The 26281-nt window shown below is 48.2% G+C and overlaps 2 protein-coding genes across 4 annotated transcripts; one reads left to right on the top strand and one right to left on the bottom strand.

Annotated features, from left to right (window-relative positions):
- Nucleotides 1-651: 651 nt before the first annotated feature.
- On the top strand, nucleotides 652-9981 carry NAB2 (NGFI-A binding protein 2). 2 transcript variants are annotated; one of them, XM_074226330.1, is made up of 7 exons: nucleotides 652-1113; nucleotides 2513-3371; nucleotides 3876-4009; nucleotides 4380-4431; nucleotides 4572-4704; nucleotides 5103-5291; nucleotides 6236-9979. In XM_074226330.1, exons 1-7 carry the CDS (start codon nucleotides 1031-1033, stop codon nucleotides 6343-6345), a joined length of 1560 nt encoding a protein of 519 aa, XP_074082431.1. In that variant the 5' UTR covers nucleotides 652-1030; the 3' UTR covers nucleotides 6346-9979. The 2 variants fall into 2 exon arrangements, with proteins under 2 accessions (XP_074082431.1, XP_074082432.1); XM_074226331.1 differs by lacking the exon at nucleotides 5103-5291 and having other exon boundaries at nucleotides 6236-9981.
- STAT6 (signal transducer and activator of transcription 6) lies at nucleotides 6828-24500 on the bottom strand. 2 transcript variants are annotated; one of them, XM_074226328.1, is made up of 22 exons: nucleotides 24076-24499; nucleotides 21878-22007; nucleotides 21291-21429; nucleotides 20682-20765; nucleotides 20008-20146; nucleotides 19759-19811; nucleotides 19317-19465; nucleotides 18561-18692; nucleotides 18147-18338; nucleotides 17754-17841; nucleotides 17441-17563; nucleotides 16901-16993; nucleotides 16351-16557; nucleotides 13346-13440; nucleotides 13089-13225; nucleotides 12244-12390; nucleotides 11641-11704; nucleotides 11413-11508; nucleotides 10808-10903; nucleotides 9542-9616; nucleotides 8734-8841; nucleotides 6830-8536 (listed from the first exon to the last, which is right to left on the bottom strand). In XM_074226328.1, the coding sequence occupies exons 2-22, from the start codon at nucleotides 21991-21993 to the stop codon at nucleotides 8344-8346; spliced, it is 2526 nt and encodes an 841-aa protein (XP_074082429.1). In that variant the 5' UTR covers nucleotides 21994-22007; nucleotides 24076-24499; the 3' UTR covers nucleotides 6830-8343. The 2 variants fall into 2 exon arrangements, with proteins under 2 accessions (XP_074082430.1, XP_074082429.1); XM_074226329.1 differs by lacking the exon at nucleotides 9542-9616 and having other exon boundaries at nucleotides 6828-8536; nucleotides 24076-24500.
- Between the last annotated feature and the right edge of the window lie 1781 nt (nucleotides 24501-26281).

Genomic DNA, 26281 nt, shown 5'->3' with positions numbered 1-26281 from the left:
CTAATCCCAAATCAGAATGCTTTCCACTGAATAGATAAGAGAAGAAGCAGACGGGGTGACTGGCTGAGTTTCCAGCCGGACAAAAACTCTTCCCAGAAATACCGCCTCACCTCCACACTGCTTCTATCCTTCTTCTCAATTATGCCACTAAGACTAAAAGGCCTAGGGATCCAAGGGTCTGGCGTGTAGGGAGCTGGGGTGACTCTGCTTGTCTCTGTCTCTCTCTCTCTCTCTCTCTCTCTCTCTCTCTCTCTCTCTCTCTCCCTCTGTGTGTGTGTGTGTGGTTGTGTTTGTGTAGCTGTCTCTGTGCGTACCTGTGCGTGGTAGTGGAACTCCATTCCCAGGTTGGCGGGGTCTGGGAAGCAGGAGTTGGGGGCTGGGATGAAGCTTGCTTGGGCGCTCACGTGAGAGCGAGGGCGGAGAGAAGGCGGGTTTTGCATCCGGAGTGGGCAGCAGAGAAAGATTCTGGCCCCGCCCTTGAGGTCCAGCCTGGCCTAGGTCACCTAGTCCCCTCCTGGGTGCCCCAGCCCCAAGTCCCCGCCCCGATCCGGCCCCCTCCTCCGCCTCCGCCCCCCGCCTCTGCCTTTCCACCGCCCACCCCCTTCCCCCACCCCTCCACCCCCTCTAACTTCCTCCTGGCTGGGCCAGTCTCCCTCCTCCCTCTCTCTCTCTCTCCTCTCTCTCTCTCTCTCTCTCCTCTCTCTCTCTCTCTCTCGGTTCTCTCTCCCGGGCTGAGGTCCCGGCGCCCGCCCACCGCCTCCAGCTTTGCCCACGCCCCCAGCCCGCCCGGCAACCAGCGCAGCGCCGGGCCCGCTCCCCCGTGCGTCCTGCGGGGGAGGAGGCGGCAAGCGCAGCCGGGGAGGGGGGCAGAGGCTCCGAGACACAGCCACGGAGAGAGGAGACGTGGAGGCAGGGACGGAGCCCGGCCAGCGGCGGACCCCCCCTCCCCCGGAGCCCCGGGCACCAGGTATCGGGCAGCGCGCTCCCGGACCAGAGCAGGGAGGACCCCCCGGAGGGTCTCCCGCCGTCCATGCACAGGGCGCCGTCCCCTACAGCTGAGCAGCCTCCGGGCGGAGGGGACAGCGCCCGCCGGACCCCGCAGCCCCGAGCCAAGTGAGTGGGGAGAAGTGGGCTGGGCTGCGCTGCGCTGCGCTGCCAGGGAGCTCCCAAAGAAACCAGAGGAGAGAGAGAGAGAGAGAGTGTGGGATGAGGATGAGGAGGAAAAGGGTGGGGGCGGTGAGTCCGTAGAGAAGGAGGCCCGGCCTCTGCTGGCGGCCAGCACAAGATTACCCAGACCCCAGGCACAGCTGGGCAGGGTTGGAGGTGTCTGGGACTAGGAAGCTCCATCCCTAGGGCAAGTTCCATGGCTTAGGGGTGCCCTCGGTGCCCCTAACTGCTTCTGCTTGCTTCAGGATGGGCACAGACAGAAAATGAGCTCTTCAGGGGCTAGCAGCAGACCTCTCGGAGAGAAGAGAACATAAGGCAGAAAGGGCATGCATTCAATAATTTCCTTTCACTTCTGCCTCTTTTGTATAGAGGAGTGCAAGGGGCCCTCCATCTTTCATTACCCCCCTTCTGCAGAGGTGGATGGGAATAGGGAAGAGGTGGGAGGTAGGAGGTGGGGGCCCCAGGGGCGTTTGCACCCACACACTCAGCCACTGTGGAAGTTGCGTGGGCAGAACAGCTCCTGAAGGGAACAATGAATACACCCCTGCCCTCCTCTTCCTTGGCACCAAGGCGTTAGGAGGCCTTGGGGGCTATAGAGGGGGGTGGAAGAAGGTCACTGCAATGATGGGGAGGGGGGATACTCAGAAAAGGAGCACTGTGGACAGAAGGTCAAGGCCTTGGAAGTTGTTGGTGGGGGAAGGGAGGTGCTGCTTGGTGGGTAGGGGATGAGCCACACCCCTTTCAGCTCAGCTTTCAGAGAACTGGGGCTGGGGGAGGCCCCGTTTTTCCTGAGCTCTTCTTGAACTCCCTGGGGGGGTAGAGCTGAAGATCAGGGGTGCTTTCTGACATGCCCCAGGTAGAAGAGAGCTGGGGAGCAGAGTTTTGATATTACAGGTTTCTCAGTAAAAGAGGCTTGTTGGGGAGGGAGGAGTTCTTGGCCATGCTCAGCATATACTGGCTTCAATTTAACTGGCACGGCAGTTGATATGGCATTAACTGCCCTGGCTTTCTAATACCAAGATAAGGGAAAGGCAAGAGGAGTAAAAACAGGATGAGACCTGGGACACCTTTGGTCCTGTTGAGGCTGGGCACCAGCACTCCATAGTTGCTGTGACAGATGCCCACTTGTTCATTGGTGCAAGTTTACCATGAAATTGGCTTCTCTTCTTTCTGGGAAGCTTCCACTTTCCCAGGTCATCTTAGAGCATTCAGAATGAGCAGGTGAATAACCTTTACAAGAAATGTAGAAACTCTGCTTTCAAGAGGAAGACAAAATGGGTCCAGGGTTGGTGACCAACTGAGGGAGCTCCTCTGACCTCTCTTCTTCCTGTGTGCCCCTTCCTAGGCCTGGTGCTCCAACCATGGCACTGCCCCGGACACTGGGGGAGCTGCAGCTGTACCGGGTCCTACAGCGTGCCAACCTCTTGTCCTACTATGAGACCTTCATCCAGCAGGGGGGGGACGACGTTCAGCAGCTATGTGAGGCAGGAGAAGAAGAATTCCTGGAGATCATGGCGTTGGTGGGCATGGCCACCAAACCTCTCCATGTCCGACGTCTGCAGAAGGCCTTGAGGGAATGGGCCACCAACCCGGGGCTCTTCAGTCAGCCTGTACCTGCTGTGCCTGTTTCCAGCATCCCTCTCTTTAAGATCTCTGAAACAGCAGGTGGTCGAAAAGGAAGCATGAGCAATGGACACGGAAGCCCAGGAGACAAGGCGGGCAGTGCCCGAAGCTTCAGTCCCAAAAGTCCACTAGAACTGGGAGAGAAACTCTCTCCCTTGCCTGGGGGCCAGGGAGGTGGAGATCCACGAGTCTGGGCAGGAGGAAGCACCCCCGAGTCGGACGTTGGTGCTGGTGGAGAGGAAGAGGCCAGTTCGCCTCCTTTCTCCCCACCTGCTGGGGGTGGGGTTTCAGATGGGCCTGGGGCAGGTGGGGTGGGAGGTGGTTCAGATCGATTAGAACCAGAGATGGTTAGAATGGTGATCGAGAGTGTGGAGCGCCTGATCCGAAGCTTCCCACGGGGAGATGCTGGGGAGGTGACATCCCTCCTCAAGCTGAATAAGAAGCTAGCTCGAAGTGTAGGGCACATCTTTGAAATGGATGACAATGACAGTCACAAAGAGGAAGAAATCAGAAAATACAGCATTATCTATGGACGTTTTGACTCCAAGCGCAGGGAAGGCAAACAGCTCAGTCTCCATGAGGTAAGGACCTCAGGGTCCCCCTCATTGACTTTCCCCACCCCCTGCCCCGGGCCCTGCACCTGCTGTAGGCTCTAGAAATCCCCAGCATCCTTCAGTGGCCCCCAGGTTCTTCAAAGTTCAGCTTCTTGGCTCCTTCACCTGGCTTGACAGAAGCTCTCATCTCCACCAGAAGGGGAAAGTTTGGTACAAAAGAGAACCCAGCCATCTGTTGCCAAGCATGTCCCAAGTGCCACCTAGACCCCTATAATTGTTGAGGAGGGCCTCTACCATTCCCAGGAAGCAACAGGTGGACGCCCCAAGCCTGTCCTCTCCCCTCAACTTCCCCCTTTCCTATCATGGGGCTGCAGCTTGGATTCCATTCAGAGAGTTGGGAAGAGATAAAAGAAAAAATCACTTGTCAGAATAGTTTGACTGGATTTCTGGGCCCAGTGATGGAGTGCTGTGGGTTAGGGTTCCCTCAGAAGCACCTCTGGGCCTGACTCCTGTGCCTCCTAATCCTTGCAGCTGACCATCAATGAGGCAGCAGCCCAGTTCTGTATGAGGGACAACACACTTCTACTCCGGAGAGTTGAGCTCTTTTCCCTGTCTCGTCAAGTGGCCCGAGAGAGTACCTATCTCTCTTCTCTCAAGGGTTCCAGGTGAGACCCCTTTTCCCCAAACCTTCACTCACCGAAAAGCAGACCCCTTCTTCAGCTTGTCTTGTGATGTGAGTTGGATTCCCTGTTCTTATTCTGGGAGTCAGATTAGGGATATTGCCCAAAGGAGCCCTATTCTCCAAACCAAAAACAGCCCCTGACCACAAAGCAAATTGAAGTCTTCCCTCCCCCCACTCCCAGGAGGATGAGAGAAAGCCTACTTCCCATTTTGCCTATAGTGAAACAGATCTGTTAACAGAAGTCTGGCCTCTTAATGGACTCATATAATGCCAAATTTACCCCAGCCCAGAACTTGCTCCCCCCTCTCCAACATGTCTCCTGCCCTTCTTACCCCAACCCTCTTCACCTGTAGGTTGCACACAGAAGAGATGGGGGGCCCACCATTGAAGAAACTGAAGCAGGAGGTGGGTTTCTCTGGGAAATTATGGGGTGGGCTTTGAGGTGGACCCTTAGACCTCTATCCCAATGGTGCCATGGGACTATGTTAGCATCTCCCATGACCATCCGCCCTGGGTGTTCATTCTTCCATTTGGGTTGCCTGCAGGTTGGGGAGCAGAGTCACTCTGAAATTCTCCAGCCACCTCCAGGACCTGAGGCCTATGGCCCTCTGTACCGTCCCAGCTTGGAGGAGGATAGTGCCAGCCTGTCTGGGGAGAGTCTCGACGGACACTTACAAGGTAAGTGGAGGTGGCAGCAGCAGCAGCTCAGATTGGACCGCTGCAGGGGTGGGACCATTGGGGTTCTTTGTGGAGCTACAGAGCTGTTTGCCCCTTCCTTGATAAGGGGGTGGCAGTAGAAACCTTGTGCATTGAGTTGTTTAACCCTTGCCCAACAAGGAGCCAACTAGTAGAGAAGGAACCTATAGTACCAGGCATATTGTGGGTGCTATATAAATGCCCATTGATCAGTGGATTGATTGATCTCTGGAGAAAGCAGGAATAGTTTAGATTTACTTTAACCTTTGCCTGGCAGATAAGGGACTAGAGGAGACCCTGGGGCAGGCTGAGTGGATCTCGGGGAGTCTATATTCTATGTTGCCATCATAATATGTCTGACCAGTGCCCCATGCCTACAGCTGTGGGGTGCCCAAGGCTGACGCCTCCCCCTGCTGACCTGCCCCTGGCACTGCCCGCCCATGGGTTGTGGAGCCGCCACATCCTGCAGCAGACACTGATGGACGAGGGGCTGCGGCTTGCCCGCCTTGTCTCCCACGACCGTGTGGGCAGGCTCAGCCCTTGTCTGCCTGCGAAGCCACCCCTCGCAGGTGAGACAGCTGGCATGGTTCCTTAGGCCTCACACTCTGGGGAAAGGAAACATGCAACTAGGGGAGGAAACATACTAAAAACAGAGGCATACTAGAGGAGAATGGGAGTAATCCTAGGTCCTGGGGAGACCAGATTTGCGTTTAGGGACCTATAGAATGCTGAAGTTTCTACACAGGGAATGTGGAAATCTTCATTTTTGATGCCTAATTGCTCCACAAGTTGGAGAATGGGGGATAGTTAGGGATATGGGGAACTCGTTGAAGGGTGGGTAGAAAACATCTTAGGGAGGAGAAGATGTAACAGTGTGGGGACAGAGTTGTGTTTAGGGGAGCTGGGGGCAGGGATGGGTGTGGAAGAGCCCAACTGGGAGGTGCAGGCGAGGGAGGGGGGGAGAGGGTGGGGGCAGCTGCTAGGCTGAGAGTGACGCAGTCGGTGAAGCCACCAACCCTAGCTCAGTATTTTTAAATGGTGTGTGGGTGGGAAGTGGGGGTGGAGACTGGGGGGGCTTAGGCCTGGGGGAGGAGTTGGGAGGTGGCTTCCTGTGTTTCTTTGGCCGTCTTTCTCACCACCACCGCCACCCCCCCCCCCCAGGATTCCCAGAAACTTGGTGGGAGGGGGGAAGGGGGGTGGCAGGAGTGGGGTGAGCCTGAGAGGCCCAGGGAAGGGAAGGGAGGAGAGCAGGAGAAGGGGGGAGAGGAGGAGAGGTCAGAGCCAACTCGCCCCCGCAGCTCCTGCTAGAACCAGAAATTCCTGCAATACAGCGGCAGGAGACCCGGAGCCAGAAAGCCTTTTAGAGCTCCAGAGCCCGGCACAGTCTGGGGGCTGGGGCCGGCCCTGGAGGGAGCTGAGCCCTCAGCCCTTCCTTTGTTCTCTCCTGTTTTTCGGAACCGGCCTTCCCCCCCAGGCCAAGGCCCCCTTCCTAACCTACCCCATCTCTCTGCAGAGTTTGAAGAGGGCTTGTTGGAGCGGTGTCCTGCCCCTGGGACCCATCCGGCCCTGGTCGAAGGCAGAAGGGCCAGTGTGAAGGTGGAGGCTGAGGCCAGCCGGCAGTGAGGGATGTCTGACCCAATGGACTGGAACCCCTGGACCTCTGCCTCCCACAGACCCTGGACCGACTCTCAGATCCCTCTGATCCTCCACAGACCTTCCCATCTGCCTCCCCTGCTCCATGGGCATTGGACAAATGGGGCATCAAGCAATAAGGCAGCCAGAAGGAGGGCAGAATCTGGTGCCCCCCCAGGGGCTTCGAGGGAAAGGGATTCTGTGCGAACTCTGCCTCTCAAGCACCTCTCCTGGACATTCTGGGGTTCCTCCTCCCTCATTCCCTCATACACATTCTAGTTTTGAACCCCTGTATCCACAGGTAAACAGTTTGGATGTTAGGGGAGACGTTGGAGCCATTCTGGAAGAGTCCAGAAGTTGAAAATGAAAACTCTTTTCTCAGTGCAAGTGGGGGAGTCCTGAGAACCCCAGCTTTCCCTCCAACTTCCCTCCCTCCTCCCCATGTTTGTGCTTCTAGTTTGTTTCTTTAATTTAACAAACGCTGCAGTTTACTTCCACCCCCTCAAAAAAAAAAAAAAGATCGTCATCCTTCCTCCCCCTCACTCAACTGGGGGTGGAGTGGGCTCCTCTGTAAAAACCAGCCCTTCCCTAGCTCCCTCTGGAGGGCCTGGGTTGGATTCAGGATGTCCCCCGCCCTGGGACTGAACTACAGCGTCTGTCTGAGCAGTTAGAACATCTGTCCTTTCACACCGTGTACAGTAGATTATTTATTTTGTTATTTTGGAATAAAATTTATTTTATGGCTTAGGATTCATGACCCAGAGGGTGGGGGGTGGCTTGCACTGGGAAGAATCTGGGGCAGGGTTTGGTATTTGAAGGGGGGAACTAAAGGGGGCCTTGCTTCCTGTCTGGGCTGCAAGTAGAATTTTTAAACATGAATTGGGCCCATCATCCAAATGGTCTGCTTGGAGCAGCCCTGGAAGGTAAGTGCTATTGTCCCCATTTGGTGGCTGAGGAAAATGAGATTGAGAGTTTAGGTAACTTGCCCAGAGACTTATGATCAGTGGGTGAGTGAGGAGGGTGGGTTCCAACTCCAATCTCCCTGATTTTAAGTCCAACACTCTCTGGTAAAGGTACCCTGGTCAAATACTCTGAACAGAGTTTCAAGACTTAACTGCTGTCCTAAGGAAGAAACAAATGCTATTCTCTCACCCACCAGAGACCTCTGAGGCTTGGGGTTTGCTGAGTTGGCAAAAGCCATATACACATACACACATATGCAAAAACAGAAAGATACATTTATATTTGTGTAATCACAATTAGATCTTGCATTTGTGAAAAAAGTTACACATGCAAAAACAGACCAGCCTTTGTGGCATCATATATGAAAAATCCACACATTTTTACTTGTGCAGACACAAAGCCGCTGTCTACAAGGTGTTTTTAATTTTTTAAATCTGGGTGAAACCCACACCAGAAACCAACCATACAGACCCCTTCTCCTCTTCTCCCCCCCCCCCCCCAATCACCGGACTACCTTTTCTTCCCAGCTCATCACTTCAGCCTCAGACAACAGTGCAAATATGTGATTGTGTTTCTGCATGTGGGTGCTATGTCCACAAAGGCAGGAGGAAGGAATATTGTGCTCTCACCGGTGCCCTTCCCCCACCCTCACCTGCTGCACATTTCCATGAGGAATGCTTGTGACTCCTGCCTAGAGTGGCATGTGCCGGCATGTTTGGATTTTTCATTTGCAGACTAACCTTCCTCTCCTGTTCAGGAGAGGTAATGGGGGAGTAGGAGAAGATCTGTATTGCCCACAGCAGGTTCTCTTGACAAAAGTCCTTTTACTCTGATGGATGGTGGGTCTATCAGCAGAAGGGCCAGGGACCCCTCATGATTATCCCAGGGAGTATGATTGGGGAAGAGGCAGAAATCATGGACAGAATTCCAGACCAGGCTCCCGTCTTCAAAGGTTGGTGGGAGCCTGGGGTGGTCTCTTGAAGGTTAAGAAGAGAAAGGATCTCCCAGACCCCCCCCCCATTGCTGCTAGGGCCCCCAACTGGGATTGGCACTTAGGTCCAAATGGGAAGAAGGTGCCAAAGTAGGCTGCCCATAGTGCGAAGTGGATATAAGGGGCTGGGTTGGCAGGGGCCCTGGCCCTACTTCCAATTGCCCCTCCAGGAGAAGCTTGGTCAGGTCTTGATCAGTCGGGGGCAGCAAGGAAGGGAGATCTTCACCCCTTATGGGAGAATAATGGAGAGATGCAATTATAGGAAGAGGAAAGTTCACCCCTCCCATCTCTTTGCTATAGCACTTCTCTCCGCCCCCATCCCAATTATTCCAAGTTCCATCCTCCATTCAGTGCCTGCCCCTAGCCCTGTTTCTTTCCCACCAGTGCCCCCATCACTAGCCTTCTTCCCTATTCCCAAAACTCACCAGTTTTCTAAAGGAAATCCTAATCCTTCTTCCTCACTCATGCTCACATCTGAGCAGACCATGGTGTTGGGATTGTGGATTGCTGGATCTCCAGGTGGAATCAAAACCCTTTGGTGGCACAGGAGAGAGCAAGTAAGGATCTGGATTTGGGGATAAGATGTTACTGCTTGAGATAAAAAGAGATGGGCTCAAGGTGATCTGTTCCTGAAGATCACATGATCATAGAGTTAGAGATGGAAGGGAAATTAAGAGATCTCTAGGACAGCTTAGGTAGCACAGCGGATAGAGTGCTGGCCCTGTAATCATGAGGACCTGAGTTCAAGTCTAGCTTCAAACCCTTAATAATTACCTAGCTGTATGACCTTGGGCAAGTCATTTGACCCCAATTACTTGCAAAAAAACCCCAAAAATCTCTAGTCCAACACTTACTTTTCAAATCAGGAAACTGAGGCTCAGATTGCTCAGGGTCACAAGTAATGTCAGCAGTGAGTAATGAGGAGAGAAAAAACATATTTGTCCTTGAAGAAGACCATGACCTAGGAAGTGATGCTATGACCAGCACATGAATTGGATTTGAGTGAGGGGGATATGAAATAGAATGACTAGAGATGGCCCTGGATAGGAAGCAGTCAGGGTTAAGTGACTTGCCCAAAGTCACACAGCTAGTTCAGTCAAATGTCTGATGTCAAATTCGAACTCCCATCCTCCTGACTTCAAGGTCAGTGCTCCATCCACTGCGCCACCTAGCTGCCCTAAGGGGTAGAGTTGGAGAGAGGAAAGCAGTCTTCAAGACAATCCTGTTACTCACTGAGAATGTGGTTGGTCAAAAGACAGGTTCGGTTGACTCATTATAGAAGGCATCAGTGTCATTGGTAGGGATGGTCTGCAAGCAGATGCAGGGATGATAGGGGAGGACATTGTTAGGGAAGGGAGACACTGGAAAGGAAGATATTTAGTAGGAGAAGCACTGGGCTGGGAACCTGGGTTCTGGTCCAATTCTACCACTCTCGGTGATGCTGAGTTACTTAGTCTTGCTAGACCTCAGTTCCCTTATCTGCAAGATGAAAGGGATTGGACTAGATACTTCTCCATCCTATGATCCTATGAAGAGCTAATTGCAAATGGACAGAATGATCTCTCAAGGTCTCTTTCAGCTCTAACTCACTATGATTCTCATAATTCTAGCCTTCCCGAAGTCTTAATCAACAGATATTCATTGAGGACTATTCTAGGTAGGCATTGTGGGACTTTAAAAAGATAAGTGACAGTTTCTGACTTAAGGGAACTTTCAGTTTAATAGGAGAGAGAAGACAGACTCTGATGAAAAATGAAAAATGAACATAATAATAAAATAGGCATCCCAAAGCCTTATGCAATCAGTAACATGAGCTATAAAGTCCCTCAAGAGCCCAGAGGACAAAGAGGAGCCTGAGACCTGGAGAGGAAACAGCTGAATAGTTTTCTAAGTCTTGTCTCCATTCCCCTCTAGTAGGGTCCTTTTTTTCCCCCAGACTAAATCTCCCCATCTCTAACAGGCTAGAAATGCAGGGGCCACTCAAGAGACCGATCCAACTAATGATGAATGCAGAAGATTTAACTTGTTCTGTTTTTCTCAACCTAGTCTAGTTTACCAATCTTTAGGCAGCCTGGTATCCTCCCCAACCCAACCCCAAATATATTGGTTTCAGACTTAGTGAAGACATCTGATTAGTTTTGCCTACGACAGCTCTGAACCAGTATCCCTAGTAATATGCCCCACTATGCCTAGTAATAGATGATCTTTTTTAAAAAGATTTAAAAATTTATTTAAGACAATGGGGTTAAGAGTGACTTGCCCAAGATCGCACAGCTAAGGTAATGATTCAATGTCTGAGGTTGGATTTGAACTCAGGTCCTCCTGACTCCAAGGTCAGTTCTCTATCTACTGCGCCACCTAGTTGCCACAATAGTAGATCGTAATGATAAAAAATTCAGAATCTTCTGTCCCCCATCAAGTGGAGGGCAATTGCAACCAAATATCCCCTCCCTCAGTCTAGATTTCATCTGACTTCCCTTAGATGTGGTTTAGACTTACTCCTGGAAGTTGGATGGCATTTTATAGGACTCCTCCAGTGACTGTACACGAAATTGAGGCTGCACAGGGCATACTGGGAATACTTGAGCCCTGGGACTGAGGAACAAAAAAACCATCTGATCACAGTCCATCTCCATGACCCCATTATCACCCCTCCAGGGCATTATTGCACCCATTCCATTGAAACAAAAACTGAGAAACTCAATCAGATATGCCCCTCCCCCTTGCACATACATAATATTCCCTTCCCTTAACAAGCCCCTAGTAGTCATTACTAGCTTCCCCAGGCTCTTCCTACCAATAAACTATTCCCATGAACCAACTTCTTGGTATTCAAAGAGGCAAAGGTTTTGTGGACTTAGAGACAGTAAATATAGGTCCAGACCCCAGCTCCCACTCTTTCTAGTTCTGTGACCATGGACAGATTAAATGCACTCTGGGCCTCTGGTCCCTCACCTGTAAAAAGGGAATAATAATCTAGTCTCTGTCTCACAGAGAAAATGCTTTTTAAACTTTAAAGTATTGAATCAATATTATTTGTGGATTATTATTACTTTTCCCTTACTATCCAAAGAAATCCTTACCCCCCCCTCTCTGATACTAACCGTGGGTCAAAGGACTCAGGACTGGATTGAAGGTCATAGGTAGATGTGGACATCATGGCAGGCAGTTGACTTTCCAGAACAGGTAATGGCTGGTCCCTGAAGGTCGATAGAAAGACAAATATATATCTGACCAGTGGACCCCACAGTCCATGCTCAGAAGTTTAATTCCACATGAAAATATGTGGGCACTACAGACTTAGACTCTGGTCTCTTTCTCACCCTACTTACCGTTCAACAGTCATCTTGATAGTAGCTGGGACATAACCCCTGCCATCTTTGCCCATCTGTTCCGCTACAGTGAAAGGAAAGAAGAGAAAAGATGGAGAGTCAGGAAAAAAAGCAAAAGGAAGAGATGGGTCTAAGGCAGTTAGGATACAGAATTGGGAGATGGGAGAAAATTAGGGGAGAGGATGGGAAACCTAGTGAAATGGAGACAGAGATAAGATAATGGAGAAACAAGGTAAAGGAAGATAGAAATAGAGTACAGGGAATTAGGGTGAACACAGAGTAGGTGACTGAAAGCAAGGAGATGAGAGAAGATAAAATGAATGATCAAGATGGGGAATAATGAAAGGGTAGGTCAGGAGTTAGAGGTAAGTAGCTGGGGACCCAGAGCAAGAAGTAAGAAGCATAGAAGACCAGGAGTGAAAGAAGTAAATACACACACACACACACACACACACACACTTATTTTTTCTTAATATTTTAGTTATAGTATGTTTATATATATAATGCATGTATAAAATAGTAAGGAAAGACTAGAAAGTTTAGAAAGGCAGGGGCTCTGAGTGGGGGGCAGGGAGGGAGGAAAGGGAGAAGATTCCAGCTTACGCTTATAGTGGCTCCGGAAGGCCTCATCTTTAGGTTTCTTTGGGTAGAGGTTCTTAAGCTGAACTAGGTCACGAATCCGGTCCCCTAGGGACCTAATAGATAGATCCTTGGCTGAGAAGGGTTGGATGTTCTCAATCTGTGGCGTACCTAGGATCAGAAGAAAGACCCCAAGCTCCTCAATTTCAAACTTCTCTGCTCTTCTTGCCTTCATTAAAGGTGCCTAGCTCAGATCATGAAGTCAAGAGGAAGGTGATCCAGTAGTCTTGAATCCCTAGCACTTTTTTTTAGATATTTTTCTTTTTTTTTTTTGCAAGGCAATGGGGTTAAGTGGCTTGCCCAAGACCACACAGTGAGGTAATTATTAAGTGTCTGAGGCTGGATTTGAACTCAGGTAGTCCTGACTCCGGGGTCAGTGCTCTATCCACTGTGCCACCTAGCTGCCCCACTAGCACTTTTGAATTTATATTGTTAGAGTATACACAGAAAGAATGGAAATTAAAGCCCATGGATAGGCATATATGAGTCAAAAAGGGAGACAGAGGGGGCTCATGGGTTCTTGGTCTTTTTAGGTCTTTGGGAGCAAAGAAGCCTTTGACAGACAAAGTCCTGGGCTTGGTGGTGGAAGAGGTGAAGGTACTTTGGAAGAGGGAGAGCCAATGTGGCTCATCCTAACAGAGAGCAGGAAAGAGGAGGAGAGGGGCTGACTGCAGTAGGAGATAAGGGACTTCTGAAGGTTAGAGACCCATGAAACAGGATAAACAGTAAGGAATCAGAAGGGTATTTTTACTTAAAAAGTCTCTGCCCAGGAAAGAGTCCTGTGAACACAGGCAGGAATCTGAGATTACCATCTTGGCCCCGGATGATATGTGCAATAGTGATGCCCCCAATCTCTGAATCACTGAATCGAAGGAGAAAAGTACCGTCTGGCTCACTATGAAGTAGGTTGTTGACATACTGTTTGCTGATGAAGCCAATAATTAGCCTGGGGACCAAAGGATGAAGAAGAAGGATCAGAAACTGGGAGGACACTGGATATTCTTGGGGAAAAGGGGGAAGGACTCCAGAAGAGAGGATTCTGGAAGCAACAGCAGGAGTAACATACCTGTCTGACCAGTAGCTGCGGAGGCAGCGCTTAGTGAGATCCAGGACGCCATCAAACCATTGCCAGAAGGTGAAACCACGACCAAGGAGGATCTCCTAGCAAAAATGATGAGGAGTGAGGGAAAGAGAAAAGAAGAGAGTCCAAGTGAAGGCAGAGAATTTGGATGCAGTCTGAAAACCTAGCCAGAATATATACATTTGGACAATCATTTAAAATATAGGCTGGACATATACCATAGAGTTGGACAACTAGGTGGCTCAGCATTAGATGCTAAGCCTGGAGTCAGGAAGACATGAGTTCGATTCCAGCTTCAGACACTTACTGTCACTAGTGACTGGGGCAAATTACTTAACCCTTTGTGCCTCAGTTTTCTTATCTATAAAATGAGCTGGAGAAGGAAATGGCAAACCATTCCATTGCCTTTGCCAAGAAAACACCAGATGAGGTCATGAAAAGTCATATAGAAAATAATAACAACAATTTAGAGTATAATCTAAATGTTTCCTATTTTAGTTTAAATCCATTTCATCTTCAGTCATTCAGGGACAATCATTTTATTAAATACTTTCTATGTAGTGGGCATTGTATTATGGGGTATAGAAATAAAGATAAACACATTCCTTGCCTTTATGGAAAGCATAGTATAGTGAAGAGAACACTAGATCTGGAGTCAAAATTGCTCAAAAAAAATTGTCCTTTTGACCCCTCTATGGTAAGAGATTATTCCACTTTGAGTCTTGGTTTTTTCATCCGTAAAATTAGGGGCACAGGGCTAAAGGTGTCTAAAGTCTCATAGCTCTCAATCCTATTATTCTATGAACAATTGATCATTAGACACTTCACAAAAATTGTAGTAAATTTCAACTCATCTCTGAACTTTTTTCCCAGGTTGAATAACCTCATTTCCTTTCAGTTTTCTTCATCTGCTCTGTTTTCCATATTTTTCATTTTCTATGTTTCATATTCAGCTTGTGGTCAGTTAGGAACCCTAGGTCTTTCTCTTCTGTGCTGAGTCCTTGGTGAATTTGGGGTTTCTGACCCTCAGTGAGAGGATAGGAGTGGAGGGGAATGGAACTCTATACTCATCCTCATTGAAAGGTATTACTATCTACCTCACAGAGTTACTATGAAGTTGATTTGCCAACAAGTTATGAAAATGTATTATTATTATTATTATTGTTATTATTATTATTATTATTATTATTATACTGATTTGAGGTGAAGTGGCATTTCTCCAACTGGTCAAAGTAATTTTAAATGACTATACATTTTTAAAATTGAAATTATTTTTTTCCAATTACATGTAAAGATAGTTTTCAACATTGATTTTTTTGTAAGATTTTGAGTTCCAATTTTTCTGTCTCCCTCTCTTCCCTCTCCCCTCCCCATGACATTGAGTAATCTGATATAGGTTCTTTATTTACAATCATGTTTAACATATTGCCCTATTAGTCATATTGCAATTACTATACTTTGTCTTAGTAAGAGATAGTAGGTCAGTTAATTTTTAAAGAATGATTGGAAAAGGAGTCTGAGGATCTGAAATACCATCTCTGCTAAGTAGTTATATGCTTTTAAGATACATTATTTAACACATCTGGGTCTCAGTTTCCTCATCTTTAAAGTGAGGGAATTTGACTAAAGCAGAGATTTCAAACATGTAGCCCACCAACTGCATGTGGTCCACACCACTCTCAACCAGATTAAAATATAATTGGGAAATTTTTGTTGTTGTTGTTTTGTTGTTTGTTTGTTTTTTGCAAGACAGTTGGAGTTAAGTGGCTTGCCCAAGGCCACACAGCTAGGTAATTATTAAGTGCCTGAGGTCGGATTTGAACTCAGGTACTCCTGACTCCAGGGCCCGTGCTCTATCCACTGCGCCACCTAGCCACCCTGGGAAATATTTTTTAAAATAATTTAAACTCAATAAGACATAGATAATGTCAGTATGGGATTTCCTAAATCAATAAGGAATCCTTACATGACCCCATTTCTGCCTGAGTTTGACATCACTGGATGTCTTTTAAACCCATGCTCCTAGGATCATCTGCAAACCCCAAGAAGCAATTGGACTGCTAGACCCAAGTTCCAAGTCTTTCTAGATAGGTAGAAATTGCCAGAACCTAGACTTTCTCAACACAGCCCTAAGAACCCAGGGTCAAATGTTGGACCTAATGAAAAGATGAGGGAATGTATCTTCCTCCCTTTGGTAGAAAGCTTGAGGACAAAAAAGAAATTTTAAAAAGGAAACTTCAGGATTATAGGTATGGAATATTGTATATATTATCAGACTCCATCACTATATTGGTTTTAATTAACTATTTTTCTTTGTTGTGAGGAAGGGATCATTGGGGACGGGAGAGACAGTATATATCTAGAAAAGATTGTCATGTGAAAACAAAAGTCATCAATAAAGTTATTATTAAATTTTTTTTACAAGAACCTAGAGTAATTTGCAACCATACTATTGGAATGGATGCCAAGTCATCAAGACCCTACTCTAGGAAATTTCCACATTTTGTGGGATCTAATCAGGGGATTCAAGATGATTGGAATGGACAGGAGTGACATTGGTTTGGGGAGATGAAAAGATTTGGGGGATATGGGAAGGTAGTGACTATCATGGGGCTAGGAGGCATAAAAACATATTTTTGTTCCTCAAGTCTACCTGATTGATACGTTTTTCAAACTTATTTTAATGAAATAAATTTTATTTTTCCACATTATCAATACTTTATAGGATTTCAGACTTAAAGTTGAAAAGGATCTCAGAAGTCATTCCTTCAGTGACCCTTATTTACAAATGGAAGCTGATGAGTGACTCACATACAAGTACTCAATATTAGGACCATAATTTAAACCCAGATCCTCTGCCTACATGCAGCCTTCTTCCCATTGCATGAGGATACTAGATTTCCTTGTCCCCAGAGGGTGCTGGTTTAGGAAGGTTTAGTGTTTCCCAGGGTTTCTGGGAGAATGATCTAAGAAGAGAGAAAGAGACTGACCTTGTTGAACTGTGCCCATGACACAGTGCGGTTCTGGAAGGTTTCCATATTGAGGCTGTTGTCATTAAAAATTTTTTGGGCCAAAAAGAGGAAATGTTCAGGGAGTAAGCCCTGGCTTGTCCCCACCTCTGCCATAAATTTGAGGTTTAGAGTGTCACACATCTTTTCCCAGGGTACTCTCTCAGCCACCATGAATGGTATTCGATCCTTGAGGAGTCAACAGCCGGGTGGAAGAAAATTAGCCAGAAAAAGGGCTCCCAAGCCTCCACACAGCTCTGCCTTTCCTTCCCCCACCATTCTTTCTCTTTCCTTCTCCTTCTCTCTTTCCTCCTCCTTCTCTCTTCTCCTTCTCCCTCCTTCTCCTTCCTCTCCTTTTCCCTCTTCTTTCCCCTTCTCCCCCTTCCTTTCTTTTTCTTTCATTTTCTCTTTCTCTCTCCCTCTCCCTCACCTTCAGTCACTTTGTTTCTGATTCTTCCTTGATCCTTCCAGTTCTTTCCTTCTGACCCACCAGTGCAACCCCCTTCCACAGATTTAAGAGCCCCTCACTCACCATCTCTGAGAAAGCATTGTCCCATAGAATAGTGGCTTTGGCATTGTTATCCTGGTTCCCATGTACAATGACAACCAATGGAAGGGACAGAGCCTTGAGTAGAAAAGTCAGAGGAGAGGGCCTCCTTAGTGGAGAGAGACATAGCTGAACCAACAGTTGCTTTCTTCCCTGGTATGATTTTGGGGGGCGGGGTTGGGAGCAAGGAAAGAGGAAGGGGTATTTCCTGAAAATTTTGATCCCTTTAATGTTTCCCAGACAGGAGAAAAGTGGATGGGATATCCCTGAAAAGGATGATAACTATTCATCATCACCTGTCCATGATGGCTAGATTTTAGAGGGATGGAGAGAGGGAAGATACTCCAACACCAGTGACATAATGGAGAGGAAGTAGGGAATATAATTGAGATTTCTGGAAGGGTTGGGGTGGTTGGCCACAGAGAAGATGGACATCTTGCTAGAGGGTAGACAAGAATACAAGGGAGTGAGACAAACTGGAAAATCCCAGCAATTATCTGGATGTTGGAATGTTTCAGCAATTACCTGAAGGTGGAAGGTGAGATTGTTGGGTCCTAGGGTGAAACTGGTAGAAAAGAGGACAGCGCACTTCTCTTCTGTTACAGATTCTGTACCTTTCCGTTCACAACGCTTTATCTTTTTCAATAACTGAGATAGGGAAGGGATATTAGAGAAGGGAAGGCAAGAGTGGGATTAGATCTCAAGAAGGAAATGATGTCTGTCCCCTGACTTCCATTTTAGGGAACTGGGAAGCTCTAGTGGATCCCCCTGGATAGACTGTGCCAGAAGCTGTCATCTCCCTCACCTCCCTTTCAACTCCTACCACCTGGCCCCTTACCAAGTTCTTAAAGAGGGCAGAACAACAGTTTCCTGGGATGCTGTTCTCCAGAGGCACTGTATTGTTGGTGATTTCTCCTGTACTTTCCCTAGGGAGAACAGAGGTAGAGTTTTAGGGGGAAAGCATTATACATGTGAGAATATATTTGGTCTAGTTCTGACAAGGGTCAGATGACTCAAGCCACTTCCAATTTTCCTATTTCAAATTTGTGTCCCCATTTCTGAGTTTCCCCAGACTAAAATCAGAGATTCTTCCTTGCAACTATTATAGGTCCCTCGTCATCCCCCACCTAGTGTTAGTCCCTTCATTGTTACAGGCTTCCCCATCCTTCCATAGTCCTCTATGCAGGAGCCCCACCCCCAGAAGTCCTCCAGCCCCAATCCCTTCACTTACAATCCAGCCCCTGAGCCCTGGGGATGATTCAGCAGTTCCCTGGCCTGTTTCTCAGTCACCATGTCTGCCCTGACCAAGGGTGTCTTGGCTGGAGTCCCCAGGAGCCGAAATCCCAGAAGGAACCGGACCCCAGCCTGGAACTTGGTCTGTGTCTTTAACACCTGGGGAGGCTGCTTCTCGACTAAGAAAGAGCTGTAGAGAGAAGGTCAAGGGGACACTAAGCCAGGGCAGGGGGCAGGACTGCCCCACAAGTTGCTTCCCCTGTGCCACCCTCTGTGGTTCTGCCCTGGTCCAGGTCTTCTATACAAAATATCCCCCACTCCTTCCCTAGTGTCTGCCCTCCTCAATGAGTTGTGTTGTGTGAGGGTGGAAAGGGGAAGAGTCGAGAAACCTCTGCTCGAGAGGGAGAAGTACCTGGTAACCAGAGTCCGAAGGATTTTATCCAGCTGGCCGTTCAGTGCAACCTGGACGTTGGGCTCCAGCTCCCCAGTGGCCCCACCCACCTCCTGCTGCAGTTGGGAATAAATGTCCACCAGATTCTCACACCTGGGGCCAGGAACAGGGGTGTCAAGGAGCTCTTGCTTCTGACCACCCTGCTCCAATCATGGGTTGGGTCCCCACTGACTGACTCCACTTCTCCTTTTCCATCTCTCTCATATAGCTTCACTCCTTAGACCCTTGCTTTCTTTCATTCCCACCAGAGACAGAGAGAATAAGGAGTCATACTTGGGAACTCTGGGATACAGAGTAGTACACACGAGCTCTAGGACTGGGGAGAGAAGTTCTAGGATAAAGAGATCAGGGACCCTAGAGCAAGGGAGATTCAGTGAAGTAGTTAAAGGCTCTGGGGTAAGAGGGGAAGTTGTTGGGGGAGTCAAGAAAGTTATCATTTGATGGAGAAGGCCCTGGGGTGGTAGTCTCTAAGTTGATAAGAGGGACAGGTCTCCAGGGAGCCTCTCAAGAGTCCGAGATACTTACTAGGCTAGGATTCTTCCCCTCTGCCCTTGCCCTTTCCCTTTCCCTCCTAGAACCTCTATTCCAATTCTCATAGATCCAAGCATGACCTTTCCCACAACCTTCAATCACCTGACTCCCCCCCAAGGTCCCTCAATTCTTCCCACATCTCCTATCACTTTGTGATCCAAGTGCCCTCCCCATGCCAACTCTGACCTCTCTTGAAGAGGTGCAAGGCTCTCATCAAAGGGTGCCCCATTCCCTGCCAGCTGTTGCTGCCGCTTCCAGATCTGGATCTTCTTCAGCACCAGGGACTGGGCCCCCTCAAACTCTCTGATCGTCTCTTGTAGTAATCTTGGCAATGACTAGAGAGTAGGTAGAGAGAAGCAAAAAAGATTCAGAAAAATTGGTTTCATCATCAGCATCATTGTCATCATGTGTATCCTTCATCCAGCCCCAAAGTCCATCCTTTTATCTGTCCCTTCACCTACCCTAGGTCTTCTGGAAGGAGATCATGTAGTACAACTCCTGTTTGAATATAAATCCCATATTCCAAGCAAGTGATAATCTAGCCCCCACTTAAAGTCCAGGCTCTACCCTCATCTCCCCTTCTGTCATTCTTTGAGCTTACTCTCCATCCCCTCAGGCCTTCATTTACCTCACTTGAACTTGTTCCATTAGTTTGCTTCTCCATCATGTTCTGTAGACATGCTTAAGGTATTAAAAGAGAGAATAAAGAATTCAAAGACAGTTGGAGCTGGGGGATGAAAAAGAAGAAGCTATCTCCATCCCACTCACACTCTCAAGACTCCCAGGGACTGAACCTGATAGGGAAACTCTTGGGCTCTATCCTCTTCACCTTTTTGACTCATGGATATCTGCATCTAAGCTTCTTTCTTCCTCCTACCTTGTCCTGAGTCCCTTCCTTGCTGGAGAGCCTCCCGGAGGGCCCTTATCTCTCCTACATGGTGCTGCAGTCTTCGAAGGGCCATACTAAACTTTAGTTCTTCTTGTTTCCAGTGGAAAGAAATAGGTAGGCGACGGAACTGTAAGGAAACAGGTGCCATGATGCTGTGGGTCATCACATCCATCACCCATTTTCTCCACACTCGGGTGACTGTCTATCTCCTTTTCCAGGTCCCTCTCCATGTTCTGGAGAAGATACACCTCTTCTTTCTAACTATCCTTTGGGATAAGGCACACACATACGCATGCCCGCCATGTCTGACTTGCCATCCTTTGCAATGTATTCAGATAATCTTGCTGTAGCCACTAGGGGAAGAGGGAATGATGGGGTTTAAAAATTTATTTTCAGACCTTCCTTCACTTCTAACCTTTAATTCTCTTCTCCCATAAGGGTGCTTCCCACCCACCCTCCACCCCCTACCCTACCATCTTCCTTCAATTTGATCTTAGAACTTCCTCTGGCCCCCCAGTTCAATTTTTAGTCCTAATCTTCTGGGACTTTAGTTTTTCCACTGGAGGAGTATTTCAGAACAACACTTTCTTTCACTCTCTCCCATTTCTAGACCCTAAACTCAGGAGACTGAATCAGGGACTGAGGAATTGAAATTGCAATACCTGTTCCATGACGGCCACCTTTTCCCCTTGTAAAATTTGTTGAAAAGTGGCCACCAACTTCAGTGGGTCCCTCTGGTATATACTCTGCAGAAGCAAGAAGGAATGGTTAGTTAGAGCTAGTCTGGGCTCAGCTATCTCCCATTCCTACCCTGCTCCAAATACACACAACAACACACAATTAGCCTTGGAAAAATAGACACTAAAAGACCAATGCAATTTGCAGGCAGTATACAGCCTTACATTCTTCAAATATCAAATGTATAGACTTCTTCCCAGTACCAAGCCTTTATTTTTTTTAATGTCATAGTAGGTATCTGGATGTCACAGATAGAGCACTGGATCTGGAGTCTGGAAGACCTGAATTCACATTCAGTCTTAGATATTAGCTAGGTGACCAAAGGTAAGTCATTTATCCTCTATATGCCTCAGGTTTCTCAAATGTAAGATGGAGATCATAATAGGACCCACCTCCTGTAGTATATGTGAGAATCAAATGAGATCATAATTCTAAGGCACTTAGATTAGAGGTTGGCACATAAGAAGTGATTAATAAATGTGTGTTCCCTCTCTCCCTTGCCCTAGCCCTGCCCCAATTCAGGGCAGGCCCACCTCGATGTTGTTGATGTGTTGCATGGTTGTTCTCCCTTCTCCTTGTTCTCCAGCGGCAGCCTTCAGCTGCTGGACAGTGTCAGAGAGCAAGGTGCTAGCTAGCTGGCAGGAGAAGGCATCAGAGCCACCTAGGAATTCCCTAGGAGAGAAAAGAATATGTTTTGAACAGAGCTCCCTACAACCCTACTCCATGACTTCCCACCCAATGAGAACTGCCTCACTCAACCCCCTCTTTAATTCTCCACCTCATAACCCTCATGCTGTCTTATCTCCCTGCTTTTTTAATCGCCAGCACTCCTCCTAAAACTTCCTCTGCTGCCATATCCTTGATTCCAAATTCCTCAGCAATCCCAGAGTCCTTGCCTCCCCACTCCCCACAGGACTCTCCCTTCTGCACCTCAGCCTTCCCTTTTTCACAGAATCCTGCGCCCTTGCTAATTTTTACAATTCCAGATGGACTTTTGTAATTCCATCCTTAGAAGTCTAAGGAACCTGAGGTGGAGAGAGAGGGAATCTGTATGCATGAGAATTTCAAGCCATGGGGGAGATTGTACCTCCCCTAAACCATAGGGTGATACCAGACTCACCAGGGTTGGTTTTCCAGCCAGTCTCCCAGGAGATGCCGAAGTCGTTGGGGAAACTGTACAAAAAGCCCCTGGAATTTTTCTGGGGGCATGTGTGCAACCAGACCCCAGAGAGACATAGTCTGAGAATTTCCTGGAAATGGAAGAATGAAAAAGGAACCCAAAATTCCAAGATCTCTGTTTCTACTCTATTTGCATGTTTTTCCTCTACAGTCTGCAACTCAGAGACATGAACTCTCCTAGACCTTCCTTATTTACCAACCTCTTCCATTCAACTTTCACTGATATTATCCCCTTACCTACAGCTTAGACTACCTGCCTGTCCCAACAACACATCTAAGCACAATTGAGCAGGGCACAATTTCTGAGATAAAAGAACTCCTTGATTTGTTGTTATTAATTATTATTATTATTTACAATTTCTGGGCAGTAGGAGAAGGGGACTATGGATGAAATAAAGGGAAATGAAGAGAGGATAATTGTAAGGGGGGGAATGACAAGATAGAAAGACAATCTAGGGGCAGCTAGGTGGTGCAGTGGATAGAGCACCGGCTCTGGAGTCAGGAGTACCTGAGAACAAAGATTGAGGGAAAGAAATAGAGAAAAAAGAAGATAAAGGAAAAGAAAGAAATAGGGGAAAGAGGAAGGGAGAGATAAAGGAAAATTTAAAAGAAGACAAAATACAATGAATAAGAGAATGTGAGGGAAAATATTGAGGAAGGAGGAGGGAGGAGAAATAAAGGGATAGGAAGAGGACTGAAAAGGGAAAGAGTCAGGGGATAGAATGAAGAGAAAAAGGAAAGAAATGGGAGAGAGAGAGAGAGAGAGAGAGAGAGAGAGAGAGAGAGAGAGAGAGAGAGAAATATTCTCCAATTTCTGAGCAAGCAATATTAGTTGCTGGTATAGGTCAGTAGTTCCCCACGGGCCTCTCAGTTCGTATTTCTGACATGATTTCCCCTTCACAGGTGGGTGGGAGGAGGAGGGGATTGGAAACCCCCAGTGATGAAGACAAGGTTGTTACTTAAGGGTTCTCAACTTCATCCCTCCCCCTGAAATCTCAGCCTCCCTCCATTGACTCAGCCTTCTGTGGAGCAGGACTCCCTAAAAAGAATTTCTCCATCTAGGACTCCACCTTCTTTAGCATTCCCTGAGTTTAGCCCCCCTAATCGCCTCCCTTTATGATGCTACCACTTCCCCCCCAATAAGGTTTTTTCCTTTAGTTCAAACTTTTGAGTCCTTCTCCAGGGTCCTGGCATATTCCTATAGCTCTGAACTGGAGTCTTTCAGAGAGAATGACTAGATATTCCAGAGGATGAATGAGGTCTCTCTACCTCTCCCTCTTCCTCAAGCCCTCCAGTAGGAAAAGGAGAAGGGAAGGTTTTCTCTCCTCAAAAGTCGACGGGACCTATTATCTTTCCCAACCATTATAGGAAACTACGGATCTTGAACTTCAACGGGCTGTAGGACCCATCTCTAGATTTCCAGAAGCAAAGTCAAAAGAGCTACTAGCACTACAGTCTGCTTTGGACCCATATCTGGGAGTAAGGAAGGGACGGTAAGGGCGTTTGTGTGGGGCTTAGACCGGTTAACTGAGTTCAGAGAAATCTCAGTCGCGTCAAGCAGTCAGTGGGTTGGGGAGGGGGAAAGGCAGAGAGAAACATATAGGAAGGGGAAGCAATGCATTTGTATTAATTGGGGAAATCCCCCCCCCCCAACCATGAGGTCTGAAGCCCTTCCTCTAAGACACAAATCTCCATCCTGGCCACACCCCCACGGCTGGCAGCTAGGGGTTAGGGCTGTTAGGAAGGAGATAGGGCCTTTCCCCCTTGCTCTGGGCATCAACTGTCTTTGGGGAAGGGAGCAAATTGCCCTCCCTGTTCTCTAGAATGGGAAGGAAAATCTCTTGGTCTACCTCCCACCACTACGACACCTAGAGGCACTCGCTCAGGGTGTGGGGAGAGAGACACAGGTACAAACCCAGGGAGAAGAAACTTTCTAAAATAAACTCCTGTCCCACCGCCCACAATTGAAGAAGCCCCTAAAGTTCGTGTCCGCCTCCCAAGACATTCCCTAGGGACAGGGAATTTGAGAATCTTCCTCCCATTTAACTCCCCCCTTTCCCAAATGGGGAGGGGGACAAGTCTCAGGACCAAGAATGGCCCCCAACCCTCCCCTCATCAGATCCTTCCCCTCCCCCTCACCTTTGACAACCCCTTTGGAGTCTTCTCCCTCTCTCAGTGGACACTGCCTGGCCCCATTGGCTTGGGACTCTGTCCAGCGAGTTGGGGGGCCTCCCTTGTGAGGGTACCCCCCCTTGATTTAAAAAAAACCCCAACACTTCCCAGGTCTTCCTCTTCAGTGCCAGCCACGGCCGCTTCTGTCTGCCGTTTCCGGCTTCTCTGCTTGCCTCGGGTCCCTCCCTGGATCTCTGACGACAACAGAGAAGAGAAAGTGTGCCAGAGGAGGAAGAGGAAGAAAGTGGGTGTGTATATATGTAAAAGGGGGGATCCCCGATTGGAAACCCAATCTCAGGTCTCTGGGTGCGCTCTCCTGGCCTCCCTCTCGAGTCTCAGGTAGAAGGGTCCTCAGCCTCCTCCTTGCCTAACTACCCTCCTCCTCTCCCCCGCTATTCTCCAGGGACGGAAGCACCCAATTTGGACTCCCAGAATTTGCTTCTGCAAAGAACTCAAGAAAGTTTCTCCCTTTGCCCTATTCTTCCCCTTCCTCCCCGCTCCTCCCCCAGCCGCACCAAACTCTAGGTTTCTGCCAGGGAGGGGTAAGCACATTTGAGGACCCTTGCTTAGGGATAGCCCCACCCTTCAAGGGTGCTGTAGAACAGGGAAGCAGCGGGGGTTGGGACTTTTCTTTTATTTCCCCCCTACATACACACACACACACACACACACACACACACACACACACACGACACACACACCCGACACACTCACTACAGTCTAAGAAACCACATGACCACTGATTGTATAGAGGCTGGTGAGAGGATTTCAGGGGCCTAGCTCGGATGGAGGAGCATGGCCTGGCCACTGACCCATGGCCAGGACTCATTAAGATGATCTGGGGGGGGGGGGGGGGAGCGGAAGGAGCACAGAAGAAAGATCATTGCAGACCAGTGTGCCTTCCTTGGACTCCAGAGGTGTGGATTCAGGTCCTACTCTGCTGCATAAGCTTGGGATAGTGGCTTTCTCTGGAACAGAGTCATACAGACACAAACTACACACACACAAACATAAACATTGCACACAACGCTGCAGATCTGCACATAGGCACATCAACATAAAAATCACATACAGACACAACACTCCAACACACACCCAGGGATCTTGCGCAATACAGATGAGTCAGGATCATCCCTTGGAAAAGCTCTCCGTCCCCCATTTTCTTACGCCAGCGTCGACACCCACCCACCCACCCCAACTTGGGGGAGAATAAGCACCCGGGCGGTGACCATCACACATAGCAGCTGTCCAACCCCCCTTCCCCGCGCTGCTTTCTCGGAGCGCCAGCTCAATTGGGAGCACATAATTAGGTTTGCGCTGCCCTCTGGTGTCCACAGCTGGGACCCAAACCCAGCACTGGGGCCTCTTGCCCATACTCTTGAAATGATGTGTGATGTGGGGTGCGGTGGGGTGATGTGTTTGTGTGTGTGTGTGTGTGTCTATGTACTTCTTATAGCTATAATCTATCTCCTTTAATATCTTTGAAATAGTGAAAGGGAAAGGGCAAAGTGAGCAGATCAACATGAAAAGGTGTGATGACAGAACTCTTCACCCCACATACCTGGGGGAACAGAGGCAGGAAACAGGGGAAACCTTTGTCCTGCCTTAGTTTTTAGTGGAAACGTGATCCCAGGAGTCAGAAGCTTCAGTTTAGAGTCTCAGATCTGCCATTTTGGCTTTGGGACTTCAGTTTCCTCACTTTTAAAAACAGCAACAATAATAACTCTCTTATTTACCCAAGGTTCTAATAGACTGAGGCTGAGCCTTCCTGAGGATTGACGGGTGTTGTGAAGATCAAACGAGATGACATATAGGAAGATGGCTTGTGAACAAAAGCACAAAACTAATGCAAGCTGTTATTACTAGTCCTTTCTCCCCAAGAAGAGGAGAAATATTCTTTCTTCTTTTAGTAGAGATGACACTCAGATTCCCCTTTGGGAGGAAGGGGTAGAGGGACATGTGTTTGTCAGAATGCAGATGAATCTATGGGAAAGGGAGAAAGGGTTGAAGAAAGAGTGGGCATCTATGTAGGAGCATGGCAAGGAAAGTTCAAGGGAAGAAGGGTACACCTCTCTGGATGTACTTTTACCTCACTCTACTTCCTTCATCTCTAACTAAAAACAACCCTACCCTACCTCAATCCCCAAAGAAAAGGGCAGAGAGTCTCAGAATG

This window comes from Macrotis lagotis, chromosome 2, assembly GCF_037893015.1.
Source record: "Macrotis lagotis isolate mMagLag1 chromosome 2, bilby.v1.9.chrom.fasta, whole genome shotgun sequence".
Classification (NCBI taxonomy): Eukaryota; Metazoa; Chordata; class Mammalia; order Peramelemorphia; family Peramelidae; genus Macrotis; species Macrotis lagotis.
The sequence above is the reverse complement of the archived record's forward strand: the minus strand, read 5'-3'. Positions and strand labels throughout refer to the sequence as shown.